The sequence below is a fragment of the Primulina tabacum genome, chromosome 12, assembly GCF_025594145.1.
Source record: "Primulina tabacum isolate GXHZ01 chromosome 12, ASM2559414v2, whole genome shotgun sequence".
Classification (NCBI taxonomy): Eukaryota; Viridiplantae; Streptophyta; class Magnoliopsida; order Lamiales; family Gesneriaceae; genus Primulina; species Primulina tabacum.
Genome location: NC_134561.1, coordinates 33,968,351 through 33,991,445, shown reverse-complemented (window position 1 = coordinate 33,991,445; position 23,095 = coordinate 33,968,351). Strand labels below are relative to the sequence as shown.

Here is a 23,095-nt window from a genome sequence, read left to right as displayed (position 1 = left end):
AACTTTTGTCCAGTCAAAGGACAATAATGGACGTTGCATCAGAGCTTAAAGACAAAAGTGTTCCAGAAAGAACAAGACAAATTTCGAGGAACAGATTCAAAATGCAACGGATACAATAATTGAGTCTCACTGTACGATCAAACTTCGCGCATATAAATAGAGGGTGAAGATCAGTGAAGACACACATATACAATACAAGAGAGAAAAGAAAAAGGCACGTCTCAAAGTCATATCAGCTTAAGAGAGAAGCATTCAGCCCAATCGAGGGAACACTTAAACGTGTTATTATCTTTAGATTAGAAGCATATTTTCCTCAGTGTGTGAGAACACTTTCGGGTAGTTTTCAAAGATCAGTTCTCTCACACACACACCACCACTCATATACAGTCTTGCACAAAGATGTTAAACTTGTGTATGTAGTCTTTCTCACATATATATTAAAGAAGTGTTGACTGGAAGGTGCTGTCTTCAGTCTAGTCTAGAGTTCAGTTTAGGCAGTAGTGTAAATCCTAGCTGGGTGGGTTTGTACAAGTATTTGTATCGATCAAAGTCTTCTAGTGAATCCTACCCGAGGTGGTAGAAGGGGTGACGTAAGAGCAGTTGAAGTCTCCGAACATCCATAAACATATCTTGTGTACTTTAACTGTTAACCCCTTGCTTTAAACTGACTTGATCAGTTCGAGTATCTATCAATTCAGCTCTCACCATAACTGAACTGATACATGTGAGAACTGATGATCCCCCTTTTCTTCAGTTAATTAGTTACACAAGATTAAAAGTTTTTAACCGATCAGTTTTCTTTACGAAGGATTACTTCGAGTATTTTCCGCTTGCTTTAATATCAAACTCGATATAATTCATCGATGTATATATTCTTAGAACACGAGCTATTGCAGCTCTTGAAGAATATTTTGTTTGAAGCACCTCAAGGTGCCCTGCAAACGATCCTTCAACCTAGAACTTTTTGGTCCCTTTATTCTTGTAAGATTTATTCTCATCTTCGAATCGTCGCCTCTCAAAGGATTTCTAATCATCTTTCTTGGGCATGTTACAATCTACAGTGAAATGACCATTCTTTTTACCGTTAAAACAAGCTTGATTATCACCACCTTGATCCTTTTTATGATAAAGTTTAAATTTAAGCTGATTTTTCTCATGAATTTACCAAACTTTTTAACAAATAAAGATTTTAATTCATTGCTTATCTAATTGGCAGATTTCTTGCTGGAAGCTTCTTCATTTGTGGTTTGATTTGGTGTTGTGGAGGCTAGAGCTTTGGCTTTTTCTTACCAAATTTCCGGCCTGAACTCGTATGCTTTGAGAATAGCAAACAGGCCGTGCAGCTCGATCTTGCTAAGATCTTTGGACACTCTCATAGCCACAGTCTTCACTTCCCATTCTCTGAAAAGTGATCTCATCACCTTCAAAGCAAGTTCGTGGTTATAATATTATTTACCAAGTGATGCTAGTTCAATAACAATAATGCTAAATTGTTCATCGAACTCATTGAGAGTCTCTCCAAGCTTTATCGTTGCATTGCCGAAATTTTGGATTGCAACGGTCAGCTTGTTTTCTTTGGTTTGATAATTGCCTTCACAAAGTTGGGTCAAATTCTCTCATATCTCTTTCAGCGTGGAAAATTTATAGATCTTGCTAAACATATTCTTATCAAGGATCTTGTAAAGAACGTCCTTAGCTACGTTATCAATGTTAGTTTTCTTCTTGTCATTGGTAGTCTATCCTAAGTGGTGCTTTTTTTAAGAACATCAGAATTTTATTAAAAGATGTCATATCGACTATATAGTTATCATAGTTTAAGTAAAACACTATGATACCACTTTTTTGAGATCGAAAAGAGTTTAGAGGGGGTGAATAAACTATTTTAAATATTTTCTTAGTTGTTTTAACAAGTTTTAGGCTGTTAAGACTAATATCCTTGAACGACTAACTTTAATAGTCCACTAAATAATAAAAAAGTGCATAAATGGAAATATATATTATGATAGAGTAAATAATTTTTTTATAAATATTCGAAGATAAACACTCATACATCACGTCTTCTTCCACTTAAGAGGAATTTTACTAAAATATTTTGGTTTTACAATTTTTTTGTAACAACTCATTTCAACCAATACTTATCAAATGTCTAAGTTGAAACTCTTAATGACCACTTTACAAATCTGGCTGTTTAAGAACCCCTAGTTCACTAGATAACTAAACAAATACAAGCAGTTAGCTTGTAACGACTTGAGTTGGTGAAGTAACACTAAAAGATCCTTGAATGATATGATAGGTTCTGATAAGCTAGTGCTAATTGATCATCTTGAAAATATGATCGCTTAAGTGTGTACTGAAATCTTGTGATAGTGCAAATTGAAAGATACATGAGAGTTCTTCTTCATATATATATATATATATATATATATATATATTATATATATATATATAGTCGAAAATCTCTAACGGTCGGATTGATTTTTCAATGATCATCTGTACTTGTCTCCGACAGAATGACATTGTCCATATCATCATCGTATATTATAATAAATGTAATTAAATGTCTCATTGGCTTTTGCGGCTTTGGATTGAATACCTCTGAAAAGTATTCTGACTTATGTCACTTGGGAAACCTTCTGTCACATCAGGAGTTGGTGAAGTAGTGTTCTTCATTCTAAAAATGGTAGTCTTCAGAACAGTTGAAAGTAATGTATCCTTATTGATTTGCTTATTTCTTACCAAGGGTTGGATAGTAACGATCTTATATAATATGACTGGTGAGAACTTAGATGATCTACCACTAGTAAAAAATAATACATTGGAGCGGCTGGACCTTGTATCAACGGTCGAAAACCTTAAATACATATAATATAGCATCATGTTTCTTGAAACATCTTGATAATGTTATTTTGTCAATCACAAGAACTTAGGATAAAAGAAATATTCCTAACACTGCTTTGTTTAAAAAAAAATCTTAATCCATCACGCTTTAATAATAATAATAAGTTATCATCATCATCAAATCTAACTTATACAATAAACTAAAATAAGAGTACAGTGCGAACAAGAAAATTATTAATTTTTCGAGCATTTGTCTAACATTAGAATGAAATTAAATATATTTTCATATTATTTGTATACATATTTTTAACACATCTAATTTATTCAATAAATAAAAAAAAATGACATGTTACTGATTGCATGAGGCGGAAGGATTGATGATTGCAGGGGTGTTCAACTATGGTTTGACTCGGTACATAAAAATTCAAACCAAATCATATTTAATCAATTTTATAAAATTTCAAACCAAACCATACCAAACCATGAATAATTTATAACCAAATCAAACCAAGCTTGAATCATGTCAGTCAGTCTAGAGTTTTATGATCTCAACTGCTAAATCAAAGATTGACTTTCATTATTTTCAGCTATTAGCTTAGCAATCTCCTCTTTGACATTTAAACTTTCAACTGATTTTGAACTATCAGTTCTGTCATTTGAAGGATAAGTTTGTTGAGCCTTACCTTCCTCAAAAGAGATAACCATCTTGTGGTACTCGTTGACCATATCGTGTAATACAGAAATGAGTTCTTCTCGTGTAAAGTTAGTAGAGCTAAAATCAAATACCTTATCGCTACTAGATTCTAGCTCTGCATCAACAGTCATGAGGCATTTCACCTCCTCTTCATTGCTGGAGCTACTTGAGCTCTCAGTTTCTGCCCATTTTGATTTGTTCTCTTCAGCTACTAGGGCTTCATGCTTTCTTCTGGATGATTTTTTCTCATCATCGGATCTTTTCCTGTGTTCGAAGGGCTTCTTACCCTTTTCAACTGATCTCTTGCTGTGTTTCTTCGGTTTTGGATAGTCTGCGATGAAGTGACCATCTTTCCGCAGTTAAAGCACGCATTCGATTCTCTTTTGATTCATTCCTATGATAATTTATTTTGAAGGAACCTTGATTCTTTCTAATGAATCTTCCGAATTTCCTGACGAACAATAACATCGTTTCATTGCTCAGCTGTTCAGCTGTCTTCTCAATTGAAACTGTTGGCTCCAATTTCAGAGCGCTGAGGGTAGTTGTAACTAATGAGACTACTGGTTTTCACTCTTTGTTTGCATTTCGAATTCATAGGCTTTTAAATATTGAAACAAGTCATGTAGTTTCACCCTGTTCAGATCTTTTGATTCTCTCATAGCCATAGTTCTAACATCTCATTCTTTGGGAAGCATCACCTTTTAGAGCAATCTTTTTGTTTGAATGGACTCTTCCTAGTGCATTCAATTCATTTATGATGCAGCTCACTCTTTCATCAAACTCATTTATTGATTCTCTAGCTTTCATCTTGATATTGTCGAACTTTTGTACGGAAACTGTAAGTTTATTCTCCTTGGTCTGCTCGTTGCCTTCAGACAACTGAATCAGCTTCTCCCAAATTTCTTGGGCTGATTTACATGAACGTGTTTTTATCCAACGTCTAGTACAGCCTTCTTTTTATCTTCTGTGGTCCACTCATCGCATGGTTTTTTGATACGATGAGGTGCTCCGTCAATTAGAGCAACAGCTGTGTCAGCTTTCATAATTTTCATTGGTCCGTCAGTTATGACGTACCACATGTCATCGTCATGTGCATCTAAATGAGCTTGCATTTTGATTTTCCAGTCATCGAACTTCTCTCTTAAAAACACAGGGATTTTGTTGAATGAAGACATGATTATCAGATCTGAGAGTATGGAATATTCAAGACAATATTTTAACTGCTCTGATACCACTTGTTAGGATCAGTTAATGATGTTGATGTGTTTAGAAATGAGGGTTGAATAAACACTTCGGGGTTTTTTAATCTTTTCGGGTTAGCTTATCTTCTGACTTATTATTTTGATAACTGAATATCTCTAACAAATAGACTGAATGCTACGAATAAAACAATGATGTGTGAGCTAAATTGTGCGATTTGTAAATTGAATAAACTTGAAAGTAAATCACAAATAACTGATAGTTGTTCGTGGATGTTGTTTTTGTTTGGTTAACGTTTTCATCGTCTTTCTGCAACTGAACTCATCAGATATAAATAGTCTTCGATTCCAACGGTCACATTGAATGCATTTAATGATTAATATTCGTTGAATCGTCTTCTAGTCTATGTAGACGACTTTTTCTGATAGTGGTATGATGAATCATACTTGCTCTGCTTCATCTGTTCTACTTTGGTACGGACTCTCAATTTGTCTGCTGAGATTTTAAATTGCAGCTGATGACGTGGCTAACTGATCAGGAGTCAAACTAGTCGACTGATCAGTTCATCTGGACTACATCAGTTCTAACCGATGTCTTCTCAGTTTGAACAGTTGAATTAGGTCATTTCAGTTCAGTTTAGTCTTCAACTCTGATCTCCAATCTGTTTAACGAACTTCGAGTCATTAGTTTATGACTTATTTATACTTATAAGAACTTTAGTCTATTTACTTAAGTTTTTAATCCATTTAAGCCCGATAAGTCTTATTTGGTTTTGCAATCAATTACGAACTGTCATTTGCGTTAGTTCAGTTTGGTTCTTCAATTCTCTTACGAATTTGTTTGTTAAACTTTGAAAATCGTAAATTCTAACATATATCTATATAAATTTGATTGTATCCAAGTCTCAACCCCGACGTCACATCCTAAAATTGAGACCCTGATATCAGATGATTTATAAGCCATAAAGTCGATATAGAGATACATATATATTTTTAGAGTCAACTTATGATACACCAAGGGTTTTAGGTGTTTTTATAAGATGTTTAAGTGAACGTCTCACTACAAAATAAAAACATATAAATATACTTCACAATTTTGGTTTTGAAATGATATATTCGTATGAACATTTGGCTAAAAAAAAATATTCTCGATATAACATAAAATCGTTTTTTTTCCATCTGTATAGATTTGATTGTATTTATTTACTATTAAGATTGTATTTATTTAGTACATCAACTTAGGTCCGTTATAAATATATGATTAAATAAAGAGTTTCAGGTCAGATGAGCTTCAAACTTCAATTCTCGCTCTCCAAAGTAATAATGATTAGCACGAAAGCAAGCTTTTTGATTTCCTTTCCTTCTCCTCTTGTTTACTTGCTACGTTTGCTCATCAACATTTTCACTCCACGTCCAAGTTCCAAATTCCCAATTGATTCATATGTTTTCGTATCGTATTTCGATTGAATTGTCCATTATCCTGCAATTGATGTTCACGTTGAATGATTTTTTTTTTTTTTGACTGAAAATTTCAGTATATATTGACTTTGGTATAGTCTCATCGCTTTTGACCGAAACCCACAAGAGAATTGATTCCACAAACCTTTAAGATCGCATCTTTGTCATTTGTCCGCTCGTTCATGTTCTCGTGCTTGATGGGATTCAACGGTCCTGTTCTGCTTCAGTTGAAAATTTTATTCTGTGCGTTTATGTTGTTGTGTATTGATGAGTTGATTGATCTCTTAGTTTTGGCTCGCGGCAAATTGAAGAGGGTCTCTTTCTTTTTTGTTTTCCTTTTTGGGTTTTTTTGGTTTACTGTTGTGAAGACTAAAATTATTGTTTTATCGTGTTTTTCAGTATCTAGTTGAAGTCTGATCTTAATTGCTCCCCGATTCTAAAGTTTCTATAAAGGGAAAAACAGGAAATGTGAGTTTTCTTTTGTTTAACTGAATAAATGAGGGAACAATAAGGGCTACTAGCATTAGAAACGGAAGCACGAGTTGTCAATGTGTCATGCCTTTCTTGTGACATTGATGTAACCAGTTTTTTCTTGGATTTTTTTCTTCCATTTTAATTTTGATCTGAATTTCATTTCTTGTTATTCTGTTGCAGAAAGTACTGGACAAATTTACCAATCTATCTTCTGATATCTAAAGACGCCTGGTAAGCACATTTACCACTCAGCATTAATACAGTTTGACGTAATCTTGCCACCACCCGTGAGTTGCCAATTACTTTGTTAGTTGTGTAGTTCAACGAGTTCGCCTCTTTATTTTCCACCTCCACTCTGTTTTCTTATTTTCCTGTGAATGTTTTGTGCATCATTTTAACCTCTGGGTGGTAAAACAAGAAACCAAGTCTGGATGTACATTTGTACATCATAAAACTATCAAACTGCCTTTTTGATGACCTTTTGTGGTCGATCTCCTAAATTGTACTTGTGAATTGTGCTTCTGTTGGCAGATCAAAAAAATATAGGACATGGGATGCCTAGTATCAACTCCTAATGATACAGGTGGAAACAGGAGGAGGCCATCAAATATTGGGGAGGTTTCTGTATTTGTCCCAGGTTTACGGATCCCCAAGCCTGTTGATTTCTCTCAGTCATTAGGTGATCACATCTCTAAAAGCTTAGTTGAACGCCTTTCTGCTCTCAGAACCAGAATAGTAGTTATGGCAGCACATGAAGCTCCGACAATTACAAGAACAAGACGGAAAAGTGCTACTCAACATGGTTGGTCGCAGAGATGACCTAAAAATTTCATGCTATCTAAAATTGCTGATATGGATGTTTGATAATCTGTTTCTTGCAATAGGTTCAGCTGTGAGTGATCTTCTTCAGGCTCTAGAAGACTATTTGCCAGTTCTTTTGGGATTGGTTAAAAATGGTAAGCATTTCCAACGCCAATCCAGGTACCAAAACTTTCCCTGAAAATCATACTTTTGAGAGACACCCCTTTGTGTTGTGCAGGGAGTCCGTTGCAACACAAATTACAGTTTGTTTGGGTTAATCAAGAGGACGAAGCAGAGGTCCCGCTTAAATTTTGCCTTCAAATCCATAACTTTCTTTCACCTGTTCTCTTGCGTTGAAAGCACTGTTAATCTCATCATCACTATCATTATCTCCAGGAAACAGAAATGTTTAGCGCTTGGTATGAAATATTATCAGTTTTGCACTTGATGGCCATGCTATCATTAACACAAGCCAATCTATTACTTCTTCCAAGAACATCCATTGATGGCTATCAGCCAAAGTTATCGGAAGGTACTCAAGCTAACTCCAATTCTATTTAATTTTAGTACCTAGTCAGTTTTCATTATATACAATCTTTCTCACGCATTTGTCTGTAGATCATCAGACAATTTTCATATTTTCAGACACCTCAATTAGAGAAAATTATGATATTGTTTTTCGTAGGTGAATCTATGTATATTTTGTTGGCATATATGATAAAAGATCCGGAATGTGCTTGTTACTCAATTGTGAGCATGCTAGTAAGTCGTCAATGATAGATGCTATGGTCATAACCAAATTAGGTTAACTCAATCTTTTTCTTACTGAGATACTCAGTTGTTAATTGGGATTGAGTTTAAATGAGATGTTGTATAAATGAAGAAGAGATTTCACGCTCTAATTAAGTTGCATTAATTGGCCTTAGAAAACCTGAGAATTGTGAGAGATCATTGTGCGCATGCTTGCAGTCAGGAATGATATAAGATGCTGTTTCAATAGAAATTAGACCTTGTTCATTTACCTGTCTAACGATGATACAATGCACAAACAATCATCACTTGCTGGATGCTTTGCGCAAATGACAATGAGCGACACGTAATTTAAAGTGATAAAACCGGTTTAATTGCTTCTAATAGTCAATAATAAAAAGAGAAGCACTCAGTCAAGTAACTGTGGAGCAGGGGAAGGTGCTTCGATCGGCAGGAGATGAGGCCCTAATCTTATGATTTCTTTTTTATATGGTGAATGCTGAATGCTTATGTCTATTTGTTTACATATACGTTGAATATCGTAAGTATCAAATGTCATCTCTAGAAGCTTACAATTTTTATTACAATAAGTTTGCCATTCAGCATGAATCAGAGCTTCTAACCCCATTGGGTACATGAGTGAGGACAGTCTCTTTGCACCCATTAATAGAAAAGAGTTTCCCTTGCAAGTCTTAAAAGGGGCGTGCAGAAATCTTAAAAATTAATTGTACACATCTTTAATGAATTAATTTTTTAGATGAGATAGTTACAAGCAGTTTGTATACTTGAATGAACAGTCAATTATTTCAATGAAATAGTAAATATAACTAACACTTGTATCATGCATCCAGCTGGAAGTTAACTGTAAAATGTCTTGAACAAACACGATAGAATAGAAAAAACAAATTCCACCTTTGTCACGTTGAACTTCCAAGTTGTTTAGTGGATGTGCAGCATGTTTCCTTTTTTTGCTTTTACTAAATTTCTCACTCCAAATGTGCTTTCTACGTTTAACAACAGAGAATCGACGATCTTCTGTTGATGTTTTCTTGAAGGCTGCCGGTTACCTTGATTGTGCTGTCCGACATGTTCTCCCGCAGGTTCCCAATGAACTAAGGTATCTTGTTAAGGGCTGTAGAATGATCAATTAGAAGAACATTATGCGATATGGATTCACCTTTCCCCTAATTAACTTATTTCTTTAGGAGAAATCTTCCCGTGGATCTTGCTGAAGGAGTTCTGCGAGCACTTTGCCTCCAAGCACTAGGGCAGGTATTATGGTTCACGAAGTTACCACCTTACACCATATCACGATGCCACTATTGAAACTTATTTAGATATTGAAAAATGCTGCAATTTTAGATTTATTGGTTTGTTAGTCAGATAGTGTTGCAAAGTTTTGGCCCTTGAAGCTGCATGATCGATGAAATTCATGATCATGGTGAAGATGGTTTCTGAGCTAGTGAAACATCTTAGACTTCATTTAGTTTATAGAAATTTCAACAAAATGTTTGAACTTGATATAATGGAACATTCTTCGCATTTTCCTCATGAATGGATTCCAATTGGATGTGATATATGCTATCTTAAGAGGCAAGGGGAGTGCAATTGTATGAAATTGTTTGATTTCCATTATTAAGAATCATGCTTTAGTCGGGACATTTTTTGAAGAGCAGCTGCGTATATGACCAGGGAAGCATTCATTTTGTCACAAGTTTCGTAAGATAATTGGTAACAATTTTATGGATGTGACTAATGGCATCAGAGGTCATAAATATTTTGCAAGACTCTCTGACAAATTTATTAGTGATATTGCCTGATGTTTGAAGCTTATGACATATCCAGCTCTATCTTTATACACTGTTTTGAGTCCGAGAAGACTTGTAAACCTAACAAGTTAGAAGTAAATCAATAGTTTATTGCCCAAAAGGTGACATCTCGCACCTCGTACCAACAGTTAGCAAGGTGTGTTCAATCATAAAAACCTGGCCTTGCTGAGATGGATTATTTTTTTACTGTTATTCTAAAATTAAGGTTTCTTCATTGTTGTGGTCTATTAAAATTACTAATTAGTAAATATTGGACATCTTTAAAATGTAGCATATTATGCATGTTTCTGATTATCTGCTGCTGTCATTTCATGCCCCTTCTCTCTTGCATCGCCATTGTGGTTGAAGCAAGTTGATGCGTATGACTTAACTAATATTGGAGATTTGAAGGATATGAATGTTCGTTTGGTAGTTGGGAAATAATAAATCAAAATTTAATGAACTTTCTCTAATTGAGAACACACTTTTCATAGGGTAAGCATGATAGCATTTTGATGGTTTAAAACTTCAGAAAGCTACCTTTTGCTATGTGTATAATATTTGATGCCATCGCTAATAAAGCTCGATCACATTTCACATAAGATACCCTACTTTACTTAGACCATGTGGGTTTGTTTTAGTGAATAAATGTTATGGCCTTACTTGGGTATCAAGCAGTTACTGTTTGTTAGTTATAGTCATTTATGTTTCTCATTCATGTTAGCACTTGATATTTGCTCTACAGCCACATGGAAAAGTACAAGCTGTAGTGTACATTATGCTGGTTGGGTTTTCTTCAAGAATTTTGCTGTAGATTTCATATATCCCCATTATTGAAATTTTTGTTCTGTTGAATTTTCATGAAGCTGTTAAGACTCATAATTATGTTTCGTCCTGTAGTTGTCCTGGAACTGTTTGTTGATGCATGATTGCATGAATATAGCTTCTAAATATGGGTGCTTTGTTTTTGTTTGCTTTATAGTCTGGCTAAGACATGATTCCTGCAAGTTAGTTATAATTGCTATATGTCTACTTTGTTCGTGCAATTTAATAAATTTCTGATGCTTGTTTAAGTTATATCAAGTTATATTTCTCTGAGCCTTGCATCTCCTTGGAATAGTGTGTTGATATTCAGCTGGGACTTGCAATCGATAGTGCCAAGGCCACCTTAGCTGTGAAAAGAAGACTTGCTTGTGAGATGGTAAAATACTGGCAGCAGGTATTAATGGATTTTGTTTTCCTTTTTATCCGCTGTCAATAACCTTTTCAAATTGTTTGTTAGCGGTCAATTGTACTAGTATTATATATATTGTGCCATACCTCATTGTGCAGTTTTTCTAGTTAACTTTTGTGGAGAATAACTACTCAAGTTCTTATAGATGGTTGTAACATATGCACTATTAGCATGAACTAATTAGAGAACAAAGGGGGCTTCAAACTCATCACTTCTGGTTTTTGCAAGCATACATCCTCAATATTTTGTTCACTTGTTTAATCTTTTGCTGACTTAGATTCATGGGTTTTAAAAAATAATCATGGGTTTTAAAGAATAATCAATTCATTACAGTAGTGCAGTTGAATCGAACCTTTTCAATTGCTTTTTGTTTGTTCATACCAAAGGTTGAACATAGTTCATCTTTGTTTCCTTCATTAGCTCCATGATTATAACTCCTTTTTATGATTTTAGGAGGACTTAAGTTCGTGAGATTGTAACTTTGCAGGCCCAAGATAACATCATGAACCTTCCACTGGCAAATGGTTGGGGAGAAAAGCATTCTTTATTCGTGAAGTGGAAACACATTGAGGCTAAGGTATGTCTTAAAATTGCCATTATCTTTATGTTGTACTGCAAGATTCGGCCTACTTTTATCAAACTATCCAATAGCAATTACTATGAGGCATCTTGAAATGTCATACACTTGCATACTTCCTCTGCCCATCAACACCTTAACCTCTTGACACTTGAGTTATTTCTACTGTTTTGAAATTTGAAGTGCCTCAATGATTGGTCGAGTGGAAATTCTGATTACGATATGTATGCTAACCAATTGATTTATTATTTGGGATATATCTCTCGGTCCGAACTCCGAAACAAGATATGTGGGGGTTGCTGCATAACAAAGAAGTAGAATTGATGGGATGTGACTGTTCCAATTGATCCTGTCACGATAGATTATAAAGAGCATATTTTTCCACATTATTTTACAAAATTATCACTCTATTTTGATATTTTGATATCAATATGCTGTTAAAACTTGATGTCCTTTGTCATGATAATTTAGTTTTCAAAACCCCTTTCATAATCTCTAACTTGTGTTAACAGAAGATTTTGATATTATCATAGGCTGCAGCATACTACTACCATGGTTTAATTCTCGACGAGGGGAATACAGAGAAGTCCCATGGGATGGCTGTAGCTGCTCTACAAGCAGCAGACGAATATCTCAAAGAGAGCAAGAAGGCTGGTGAAGCTTTTAATGCATCAGTTCCTGTCTCTAGGTAATCTTGGTACCCCCTTTATCTCTCGTTCACGTTTATGAGGAATATGTACAATTAAACTTCCAAATTATCTTATATACGTGAGGATTCTGGTTCGCTCTCTATCCAGATACTTTACAACTTAAATTTCATGGAAATGTACTGCCACTCTTCCAACACTCGGATTTCAGAAATTCTGAAATTTTATCACTGGGTCAAGGAAATTTTCTTCTTCAATCTTCGTTCACTCGATATGGAAATCTACTCTCATCTATTCTAAAGTTCTGAAGCTTTTGTCCTGTTCCCCACCTCTCCTCTTTTCAGTTCAGTTTCCTATTGTGGTAACAGCATGTTTTGAATGGGCCTCACATATCTTCCTTCAGTCCTAGTGATCAAACGCTGGGTGTCTTTTAATGTGCATGTTAATTCGTAAAGAATTAATCCTTTCAGAAGAAATTGTACTGGTTTAAGCCTTTAACACTTCTTTTGTGGGGTGTTCTTTGTCTTCTATTTTTCTACCTGCCTTATGTTTTTGGAGCCAGTTCCTATAGAATAATGCACAGCATTGCACTGCTGTATGACATAGATGGGAATACTAAATTCCAATTTTTGGTGCAGGAACACCCCACTTTGGGGAACCATGAAGTATCTGTCTGAAAAGATTCCCAAGGACACTTCTAGCAAGGTGCGAATCAACAAGGATCTGTACACTTCCGAAAAGTAAGTACTGATGGACAAATCTAAGTATCTGATTATTTTCTTGCACTGAGTTGTCATTATTTATTAGCTTAATAAGCGGAACTTAATGCATAAGTTAGCTCATTCACGAGTTTGATGTGTTGAGTCGTTGGTCTCTAACTCTCTACTTAGGAGCTCGTAGCGTACATCTATCGTTTATATCAGTCAACGTTTGCTAATTAGGGTGAATATCTTTTAGATAGTTTGCCAGTTATGTACCAGCAAATTGATACAGAATATGTTATTCTCATTTGCATATTCCAATATTTGATTGTAGAATTATGGAAACAGCACCTACATTACCAGACTTTGCTTTGGCTCTGAAACCCGATGAATACCAGCTTCCTCTTGTGGACGCCTGTTGGAATGATGAAGAAGCTAATGCGTCCTCTAAAGTGTAAGTTATCCAATCAAAGATTCAGTTAAATTTTTTTTTGAACATTTCAAATATCTGGCTATATATAGATCCTCCAGAATAGTTGTAAAAAACACGTCCATAAATTTTTTGGGTACTATTGCTGTTGATTGTTTGTCACTTCGAAGCTCCATCTACCGAAGGATGTACTTGTTCTTCAGCCGAATATACCTTTTATGATTGAGATTTGTGTGGAAATAGACAAACTAAATCTATATCTTGTTCATGGTAGCATAATATTGTGTAGACTTTTTTTTTTTGTGTTGACTAATTGAAGTAACGAGGCTCCCAAGCTTAGCTACTTTCATATTTTAAAGGCATGTTCATTCAACTATTATTTTAGTTCTGCAAATTTGTACGTAAGCCGCCTCCATACCCATCTTTGGTATGAAGACTTCTAAGTTGATATGAGGGTAAATCGTTTGCATTTGTGTACCTGAGATTGTACAAATTCTAAGCAAAGCAATCCATAACAAAAATGGAGGAAAAGAAACAAATTTCACACACCAAACTCATGAGAAATGATGAAAGGACGCCAACTAAACTGCATGAACCTTAATCTCTAATTTAAATCTAAAGGCCTAAGGACATTTTCATTTGAATTTCCCTTCTCCTCCATTCATGCCGTGCCGTTGTCTTCTACAACTCTCCTTTTTTCTTCTTCTCGTTCTGCAGGAGAATCTAAATCAAGGCTCAATATCGACATGCAACTTTAAAAGCAATGTATATCACGAGTATGTCGGAAGATGCCGAGTAACCTAGCTAATGTACCAAGGGGATGTTACATGCTAGAAATACAGACAAGTTGAATAACTAATCCCTTTAATGTAGTCGTAAAAAGCATTTTCTTAAAGATATTTCTCAAGAAGCAAGGGGAATCATATTTTCAAGATTTCTACCTTGACTTTAAGACACAAATGTAAAGTATGCACTACAGCAATCTTTTTACATGGTAATATGTTAATGTTCAATAGCAAGATTAACAATGCATTTGATCGAGGCATATCATGTGGATGTATTGGACAGATTTCTTCTCCAGACAAAGAAAACAAATGTGTGCATCGAGTAAACTACTCTCAAGGGAAAGAAGATACAATACCCATGAGTATCAGCATTGCTTTCTGAGTTCGTCTTTCAAGCTTGTCAAGTCTCTTCTGTACATCTCTCCTCAGGTCCCAATTCGGTTTCTTTGGTGCAATGTTCAGAAATGGATCCTGCAATTTGTTCGGAACACATCCAATCACATGAGTGATACAGGGGAGAGTGAGAGCCCCGGAAGGGGGGACGGAGGAGATAACAAAACACGATAAAAGACCTCAGTTTTCTCCTCCGGTGGAGGTGCTGCCAGGACAGGGTCTTCAAATTTCGGTAGCACTGGCGGGGTGACTTTGCCTTCTTGAAGCTGCTTGTCATGAGGAAGGTAGTTTCGGAATTGCATAGTGACATTGCTGCAATCAATAAAAATACCATTTAACCTAAAAAGTAAATCTGTAAGAAGAATCAAACAATTACATTCTGAGCACCAGTGGTTTAACATCATCCGAAAGTACGACATCAACTTTATAATGAAAATCTGGAACTGGAGACAAAATCAGCGAACCTTAATTCTATTGCTCAGGAAGAAAAAGACTTCCTAATTCCTACAGATTGAGACCCCATGCCCGTTTTTCCTAGGAAAAAACAAAAAAGAGGAGGAACTTCGGAAACTTACTCCTCTCCTGCATCTTCTTCTTTTTCATCATCAGATTGAAGTTCAATTTCACGAGTATCCTCATAGTTGCGATTTCCATTTGTAGTAGCTTGTTGAGGTTTATCAACAGAAGTATTGTCATCGGGAGTGTTGAGGAGCTCCTGAGCGGCTTTCAGGGCTCTGATCCTCTCCCGCCGCGAGGCCGCCGCCGCCTCAATCGATTCCTCCTCTCCTCCGGCCATTCAGTTAGATTGCAGCTATGACTGGGAAATTTTGCAGACTGAAGAGTGAAGAAGATGGGTTTGTCCGGCCCAAAATATATGGATAAGCCCAATCGGCTAATAAAGTTTATATATTAGATGGACCCAAAATAATAAGATCAAACACCCATCGTATTTTTAAGGCCCAAATTATATGGATAGCCCAACAGGCTAATCAGGTCCGGACCAATGTATATATGGATTAGCATATTAAAATACTCATCTATTTGTCTGGTCCACAAACCAATGGGCTAAACAGGTTTACAAAACCATTTTAAAATACTCATTTTATTTGTCCCACCCTAATCATATTAAAAATATTCAGGTTGTATTTCCGGCCCAAAGTATTAGCCCAAATTAAAATACTCATTTTATTTGTCCAGCCCAAATTATATGGATAGACCAATGGGCTAAATAGGTTTACATACAATTTTAAAATATGCCCTAATCATATTAAAAATAAAGAAGTTGAATTTATGGCCCAAAGGATTGGCCCATCTTAAAATACACATTGAATTTATCTCGGCCCGATGAATATGGATAGCCCAAAGGACTAAGCCTATTTTCAAAAACTTATTTGTCCGGCCCGTATAGTCGGATGGCCTAAGCAGGTATATGATTCTCCTATTGGGCTACACCTCATTTAGTCAAAAAAAGTTGGTAAAATGTTTGTCAAATATGGCTGCAAATTTGGTCGAAAAATATGAGGATTTTTTGCATTCAAACATGAGGAATAGGTGTTTCCTCTCGTCATTCAAAGCATCTCGAACATCTTATTCTAAGCTCATTTATCTCATCTAATACATTAGAGTGTTTAGTTTTATAATATTTGTGAGATGTTGTGTGTTCTCTTTGAAAACATGGTAAGTGGTTGTACACCATAAAATATTATATTAAAATTCTTTCAATATTTCGTTGTTTTTACCTTGATAATTTTAGGGGTTTTTCATGTAAATCTCGGTGTCCAGTTTTATATTATATTTTCATATTATTATCCAAAGATATTGCAACTGAGACCAATAAGTGGTATCAAAGATTTGGTTTAAAATTTCTTAAAATTTTAAATATGCTCTGTAGTTGCAGCCTATGGTGATCTTTCACATCAGAAAATATTTTTTTGAGATTTTTATTAAGTCAAGATTATTTTGTCAAGTATATTAAATTGTTGTAGACATAATGACGGACATGTGCGAAATAAAAAAATTCAAGAGGGGCAATTTTAATAAAGATACAAATAGTTTTAAAAAAAGGAGAATTGTTTGGTGGTTATTGGAGATAAAACAAGAAAAATGACGGACGATGGAAAGAGGAATGAGATGAATGATAATGTTGTTGTTAATTTACCCCGCCTCTCCCCATTGTCATCCCTATGACCGACCATATCACCACACTAAATAATCTATTTGCCTACATCACCTCAATGTGGTATAAAATAGAGGAAAATGAACTTGTGAAACTTATATTTCAAAGTCTATCAGATTTATTGTAAGGCACGAGATTTTGATTTTTGTAATCTGATATGAATTGTGGATAATTAAGATGTGATTATAGACGGAACGCCGAGTTAAACTAATTGGGCACCAGTTACACGAGGTAACAAAGAGTTGGTGGATTGCAACTAAGGAAGCCTTAGAACAGCATGGTACCGTGATTACGTGGAAAATCTTTAAAGCTGAGTTTCATAAAAGATTTCTCCCAGTATCGTACCGACAAGATAAGAGTACAGAATTTACCAACTTGAGACAGGGCCAACTGAATATCGAAGAATATGTATCAAAATTCTCTACTTTACTACGTTTTGCTCCTCATGTGGCTGGGAATGATAAAGCTGTAGTTGATCAGTTCATCAGCGGATTGAACCCTGAAATATCTGCATTGGTAAATATGGAATGACCCCATTATTTTGCTGACGCCTTGAATAGGGCAAAGGGAGCTGAGGCAAGTTTGATGCAACAGCGAGGAATGTCGTATGTTGCTCACCCACAGAAACACCGACCTACAGCTCAATTCTTGCAATCCCCGTCTAGATTTGATAGTGGCAGTAGTAGTGGGGAAAAGAAAGATTTCCTGAAAGCTCGAAAGAAACAGTTTAAGAAATTATGGAGTGGTTCCTCTAGCTCCAGTGGTTCTAGCCCAAGTTATACGTGAGTGTATTGTAGCACTTGTGGAGGAAGACATTCCACAGAGCAATGCCGAGGTGTGTTTGGTAGTTGCAACGTTTGTCGTCAGCCAGGACATTTTGCTAGAGTATGTCCACTGAGAGGTTCCCGAAGATCTCAGGGAGCAGAACCATCTAGATCGGTGGCACCGCCTGATAGACAATCACCGGTTGTTCACTCCTTCCAACCACCGACGACTCCTCAATCACAACCAAGGCCAGGACACACCTGACGAGGTAGTGGCAGGTAATTGTTTCCTGTATAGTTATGTTGCATATGTATTGACAGATACTAATGCATTCCATACGATTATTCTTGAATGAATTGCATTGAGATATGCTTTGGTTATCGAGTTATTATATGTTGTAGTATCGATCTCTTTTCTGTTGGGGAGAGATTTTGTATCAGTGACATTTGTTAGATCTTGTATGCTACAGTATGACAGATATGAAATTGAGTTAGATTATATTGTACTTGGGTTGTTCGATTTCGATTTTATTATCGGTACTGATATGTTGACCAAGTACAAAGTTACCGTTGATTTTTCCAGAAGATTGAAAGATTCAGATGGATATGATTGATGAACGGAAATTACGGTAAAGATTCTAGATTTAGAATTCCTTGGATATGAACGATGTTGAGGACTCGATTATTACGGAAAGGAACGGAAGGATTTCTTATGTTTTCAGTTGATTTACTGAAATCGAGCCTATCATTGGCTGATTTGCCAGTGGTATATGAAATTGTTGATGTTTTCTCAGATGGGAATTCAGAATTGCTTCAAGTCAGAGAGATAGATTTCAGCATTGATTGCGTACCAGGTACAGTTCTTATTTTTGAAATACTGGACATATAGTACTGATTGAATTGAAAGACTTGAAAGACCAGTTAGAAGATTTCTAGCCTAGAGTTACATCTGATTGAGTGTTTCTATTTGGGATGCCCCAGCTATGTTTGTGGGTTGATGAACCCTGTGTTCAAAAATATTCTGATGATTTTATGCTCGTTTTATCTATGATTATTTCATCTATGATATCCTGAGATATTTGAAGCATATGACTGATCAGATCGAACATTTGAAAATTGTATTGAATATTCTGAGAATTGAAATGTTGTATACAGAAACTGTTGAGATGTGATTCTTGGCCGAGACAAAGTGTATTCGGAACATGTTAGATCCGAAGATAGTATATCGGTTGATCTTAGCACAGTTGAAGTCGTGATCAGTTGGCTGAGACCGATAGTATGGTCAGAAATTACAGTTTTATGAGTTTAGCAAATCAGTATCGATGAGTGATGTTTCGAATCTGATTGAATATTGCTGTTGTTCTGAATCCGTGTTTGAAACAGATAGTAGACAGTGGAGAATTTATATTGTACAGTCCGAACCAGAGCTGATTTTGAGAATTAAAGCAGTTCAGAAAGTTGATCAGAATGTTCAGAATTCGATATCGACAGTTAGAGCAGGGCATCGATCAGAGTAACAGGTTGGTGACAGTGTGTTATATGTTAATAATCGTTTTGTGTGCCGAATATTTCAGATTTGAAACGACAGATGTTGTCAGAAGCACATAGCAATCGATTCAGCGTTCATCCTGATGGCAGAAAATGTACAATGATCTGAAAAGATAGTTTTTGAGAAAAACAGATAAAATCAGAGATTGCAGAGTTTGTATCAAAATGTCTGAATTGCCAGCAGGTAAATACAGAAAGATAGAAACTAGGAGGACTATTACATAATTTGCCTATTCCTGAATGGAAATGGGATCACATTTCCATGAATTTTGTAACGAAGTTACTGAGATCCTCCCGAGGTTGTGATGCGATTTGGGTCGTGATTGATGGATTGACCGAATTTGCATGTGTTATTTCGTACAAAATGACGTACAGATATGATTCATTGGCAGAGATCTATGTCAGAAAAGTGGTCAGATTGCACAGAGTGCCGAAGTCGATTGTTTCAAACCGTGATTTTCGGTTTACTTCACACTTTGGACGGAGTTATAGCAAGCTCTAGGTACAAAGGACGTCTGAGTACCGCATATTATCCATTGTTGGCATGATTGATTGCCATTTTGTGAGTTTTTGTACACCTACAACTATCAGACGAGTATAGAGATGATATCGTTTGAAGCGTTGTACGGTAAGAAATGCAGATTCCCTCTTTATTGGGATAATACCTCTGAGGTTCCTGAGATTGGACCTGATATGATCAGAGATATGACAGAAAAAGTGAAGCTGATTCAGAAGAAAATGAAAGCATCTCAAGATAGACAGGCCAAATATGCCAAGGTTTGACATAGACCGTTGGTATTTGAGGTAGGAGATTGAATATTCTTGAAGATTTCACCTTTCTGAGGAGTTATCAGATTTGATAAGAAAGAGAAGTTGTCTCCACGATATATTGGGCCGTATGAGATTTTCGAGAAGATAGGAGATCGTATCTATCGACTCGTATTACCGCCTTCTTTATCGGAGATACCTAATATTTTTATGTATTGCTATTGAGGAGATATATGTCTGATACTTCACATGTTATTCAGCCAGACGAGGCCGAACTGGATGAGACTCTGAGTTATTTTAAAAAACCGATCCAGATTCTCGATCGTAAAGAAAAGCAACTCAGTACGAAGACTATTCCGCTGGTGAAAGTTCAGTAGAATTGTCATGACACTAAAGAAGCTATATGGAAAACTAAGTTAGACATGAAACAGAGATTTCCAAGATTTGTTTCACTGAGGTGAATGTTTTTATTTAGTTTCGATTCTCCATTCCTTATTGTATCTGGTGGATATTTGATTTGATATCTGATTGAATTGCCTGTGATTTCGGGGACGAAATCAGATCTTAGGGGGGGAGAAATGTAAGGCCCGAGATTTTGATTATTGTAATCTGATATGAATTGTGGATAATTAAGATGTGATTATAGACGGAACGGATCAGTCCGGAGAAGACGGAAGATGACTCGAATTATGTGCGAGGATGAGCCCTCGCGCATATGCGCGACCCCGCCGGGCGCATATGCGCGAGGTAGGCAGAAGACCTCGCGCATATGCGCGACATGGACCGGCGCATATGTGCGAGGATGGCAGAGAGTTGTGAAGAGCCTCGCGCATATGCGCAGAGCAAGGGCGCGCATATGCGCGAGCTACCGTGATGACACGCGCCGAGACTTAGTGTCTCGCGCATATGCGCCGAAGGAGGTCGCGCATATGCGTGAGACGTGCAACTTGAAGAAGTGTGCCACCCGTACTTTGCCATGCATATATAATATATAATGAGTCTCATTTCCTCAGAAATAGTAAAGAAGATGGATTAGGTTCGGGTCCCCACATTTATTTGATCAACTTATCATCAACTTAACCAACAATATCCTTATGAGATCTTTAAAATTTAACGATGTATTAACTTCGGTTCTCGGAGAAGAAAGTCGACACAAGAATAAGGAAGATATGTCGGTAACTTCGAAGCAGACAGAAGCTTTACCAATGATAAGAGGGAGATTTAGGGACCGTGACTCCAGTAGACCAAAAGCGAGGTAGATCAAAGTCAAGAAATAAGAAGAAAAATATATACTGCTTTAAATATGACGGTAAAAGGCACTTCAACAAAGAGTGTACGATTATTGAGAAGGGTTCTCAAAGAAATGTGGCATGTACTTCAAGCTGTGGTGAGATATTATTTAGCAAAGCGTGAACATTTACAAAAAGCAGACACAAATTTTCTGACACGTGGATTAAAAATTCAGGAACGACGTGGCACATGACGTCTCAGAGAGAATGGTTCGACCAGTATGAACCAGTCACTGCAAGATCTGTATTCATGGAAAATTATCATATCTTGAAAATCTCTGGGGTTGGTACTATCAAGATAAAAATTTTCGATGTCATCAATCGCACCATACAGGAGATACGACATATTATAATGTGTTGATTGAATTCTTGTTAGAAAAGAATTAAATTTTTTATTTGTATATTTTGAGTGCAAATATGCGTTGGTTGATGAGATAGAACAACATTATGTGAATGTTTATTTTCTGTTACTTCCACAAGCCCAATTTCTTTCATACTTTTGTATAGTCTGGCTGCCACAAGATTTTATTATGAATTACAATATGTAGAGGCCTTGTCGAATAACTTTCTTGACGAATCAAACACCATTAGATCATAATACTACTATGAAATGCTTAAAAAATTATATACCCTTAGATATCAAAACAAAGAATAAGAGCCGTCTACACCAAGCTAATTATGGACGAACGGGTGAAGGAGAGGGATAATATTACTCAATAGGAGAATTGTGGGAAAAAAGCCATGAGAAAAAAATAGTGGTCAGAGTTTGAGTCCAAAATTACAGTTACTGGCTTTGATGCTGATAAACTTGTTGGTAGACAGGCTATCTACAATCAACTTGCAGCTGCCTAATGTCCTTACTTTCATCAGCTTAAGCTTCCCTAATTTAATTCTGACTGGCACATCTATCTTAAGATCCAAAGGAATCCTTCCAGTCTGTTGCTGCTCTTGCAAGGCCTGAAGCAGAGTTGTCCCGTACTGATTTTGGCCTGTTAGCCCCACTTCTAGCACTGTTGTATTCTGGTGACCCTGGTAGAATCTGGGAATTGATCCCTGGCACAGCTTAGTTTCTTTATACCAAACACTAAGACGACTACCTTTCTCATAGTATATCCCAATCTTTTTGTTGGGGTTATTGGCTATGATGCTGACATCGAACCTCGCATAAAGCGTCAAGTCAAAATTAAGTGTCAAATCTGTTATCCTGAGATTGTCAACAGAGTATTTGGGAAGCTTGGGTTGGAACACAAGGTAAAGAACTGCTAAAGCAGCCGCGACTATGATGAGCAGGAGGATGAAGGTGGTGATTATCCAACAAAAGCACTTATACCAACAATTTTTCCTTTTCACTACTGGAGCATTATGTCCTGATGGATCCACCTTTACCGATGGGAACGGACCTTGAGGAGGACGTGTAGGTAGTACCGCGACCGGATGAATTCTTTGTTGATCTGCCATTCACAAGTATGTATGCACCACTGATATCAATATTTCTTGGTTTTGAAATGGTGATACTGGCATCTGCTTACGAATCTCTTACTTCTACCAATTGTTCAATGCAAAAAATATTGGTTGAATGGAGACAAGTGGTATTGAGAATGGTTAATTTATGTTTCTAATTTTGGTGGGTTAGGAAAAGTTGGTCACCTTTCTTGACACCTAATATAGTGAACTGCTACGTCAAACCTTACTACCAAGGTTTGTATAATTGAAAATGAGTATTAATTTAAAGCATGAAAGAATATGTATCAAGAAATAAGA

At 36.2% G+C, this 23,095-nt stretch overlaps 3 protein-coding genes across 5 annotated transcripts; 1 reads left to right on the top strand and 2 right to left on the bottom strand.

Annotated features, from left to right (window-relative positions):
- Positions 1 to 6,010: 6,010 nt before the first annotated feature.
- LOC142520488 (uncharacterized) lies at positions 6,011 to 13,954 on the top strand. 3 transcript variants are annotated; one of them, XM_075623470.1, is made up of 15 exons: positions 6,485 to 6,503; positions 6,589 to 6,657; positions 6,844 to 6,894; positions 7,195 to 7,300; positions 7,389 to 7,465; positions 7,548 to 7,619; positions 7,703 to 7,761; positions 7,861 to 7,996; positions 9,235 to 9,331; positions 9,420 to 9,486; positions 11,143 to 11,241; positions 11,744 to 11,833; positions 12,367 to 12,521; positions 13,119 to 13,220; positions 13,516 to 13,954. In XM_075623470.1, the coding sequence occupies exons 5-15, from the start codon at positions 7,405 to 7,407 to the stop codon at positions 13,637 to 13,639; spliced, it is 1,062 nt and encodes a 353-aa protein (XP_075479585.1). In that variant the 5' UTR covers positions 6,485 to 6,503; positions 6,589 to 6,657; positions 6,844 to 6,894; positions 7,195 to 7,300; positions 7,389 to 7,404; the 3' UTR covers positions 13,640 to 13,954. The 3 variants fall into 3 exon arrangements, with proteins under 3 accessions (XP_075479582.1, XP_075479585.1, XP_075479584.1); XM_075623469.1 differs by having other exon boundaries at positions 7,195 to 7,465; XM_075623467.1 differs by lacking the exons at positions 6,485 to 6,503; positions 6,589 to 6,657 and adding an exon at positions 6,011 to 6,416 and having other exon boundaries at positions 7,195 to 7,465.
- A 174-nt stretch (positions 13,955 to 14,128) lies between these two features.
- On the bottom strand, positions 14,129 to 15,640 carry LOC142520489 (uncharacterized). Its single transcript, XM_075623471.1, has 4 exons — positions 15,365 to 15,640; positions 14,969 to 15,101; positions 14,753 to 14,867; positions 14,129 to 14,322 (listed from the first exon to the last, which is right to left on the bottom strand). Exons 1-4 carry the CDS (start codon positions 15,583 to 15,585, stop codon positions 14,273 to 14,275), a joined length of 519 nt encoding a protein of 172 aa, XP_075479586.1. The 5' UTR covers positions 15,586 to 15,640; the 3' UTR covers positions 14,129 to 14,272.
- Positions 15,641 to 21,097: 5,457 nt separating this feature from the next.
- LOC142521034 (NDR1/HIN1-like protein 6) lies at positions 21,098 to 22,797 on the bottom strand. Its single transcript, XM_075624217.1, has one exon. It carries the CDS (start codon positions 22,790 to 22,792, stop codon positions 22,094 to 22,096), a length of 699 nt encoding a protein of 232 aa, XP_075480332.1. The 5' UTR covers positions 22,793 to 22,797; the 3' UTR covers positions 21,098 to 22,093.
- Positions 22,798 to 23,095: the final 298 nt, after the last annotated feature.

Coding starts and splice junctions, on each gene's coding strand:
- LOC142520488 (XM_075623467.1), top strand. CDS start 7,213: ATGGGATGCCTAGTATCAACTCCTAATGATACAGGTGGAAACAGGAGG. Junction 7,466..7,547: donor GAAAAGTGCTACTCAACATG/GTTGGTCGCAGA, acceptor TTCTTGCAATAG/GTTCAGCTGTGAGTGATCTT. Junction 7,620..7,702: donor TTTGGGATTGGTTAAAAATG/GTAAGCATTTCC, acceptor TGTGTTGTGCAG/GGAGTCCGTTGCAACACAAA.
- LOC142520489 (XM_075623471.1), bottom strand. CDS start 15,585: ATGGCCGGAGGAGAGGAGGAATCGATTGAGGCGGCGGCGGCCTCGCGG. Junction 14,868..14,968: donor CACCGGAGGAGAAAACTGAG/GTCTTTTATCGT, acceptor AACAAATTGCAG/GATCCATTTCTGAACATTGC. Junction 14,323..14,752: donor AGCAATGCTGATACTCATGG/GTATTGTATCTT, acceptor ATTCTCCTGCAG/AACGAGAAGAAGAAAAAAGG.
- LOC142521034 (XM_075624217.1), bottom strand. CDS start 22,792: ATGGCAGATCAACAAAGAATTCATCCGGTCGCGGTACTACCTACACGT.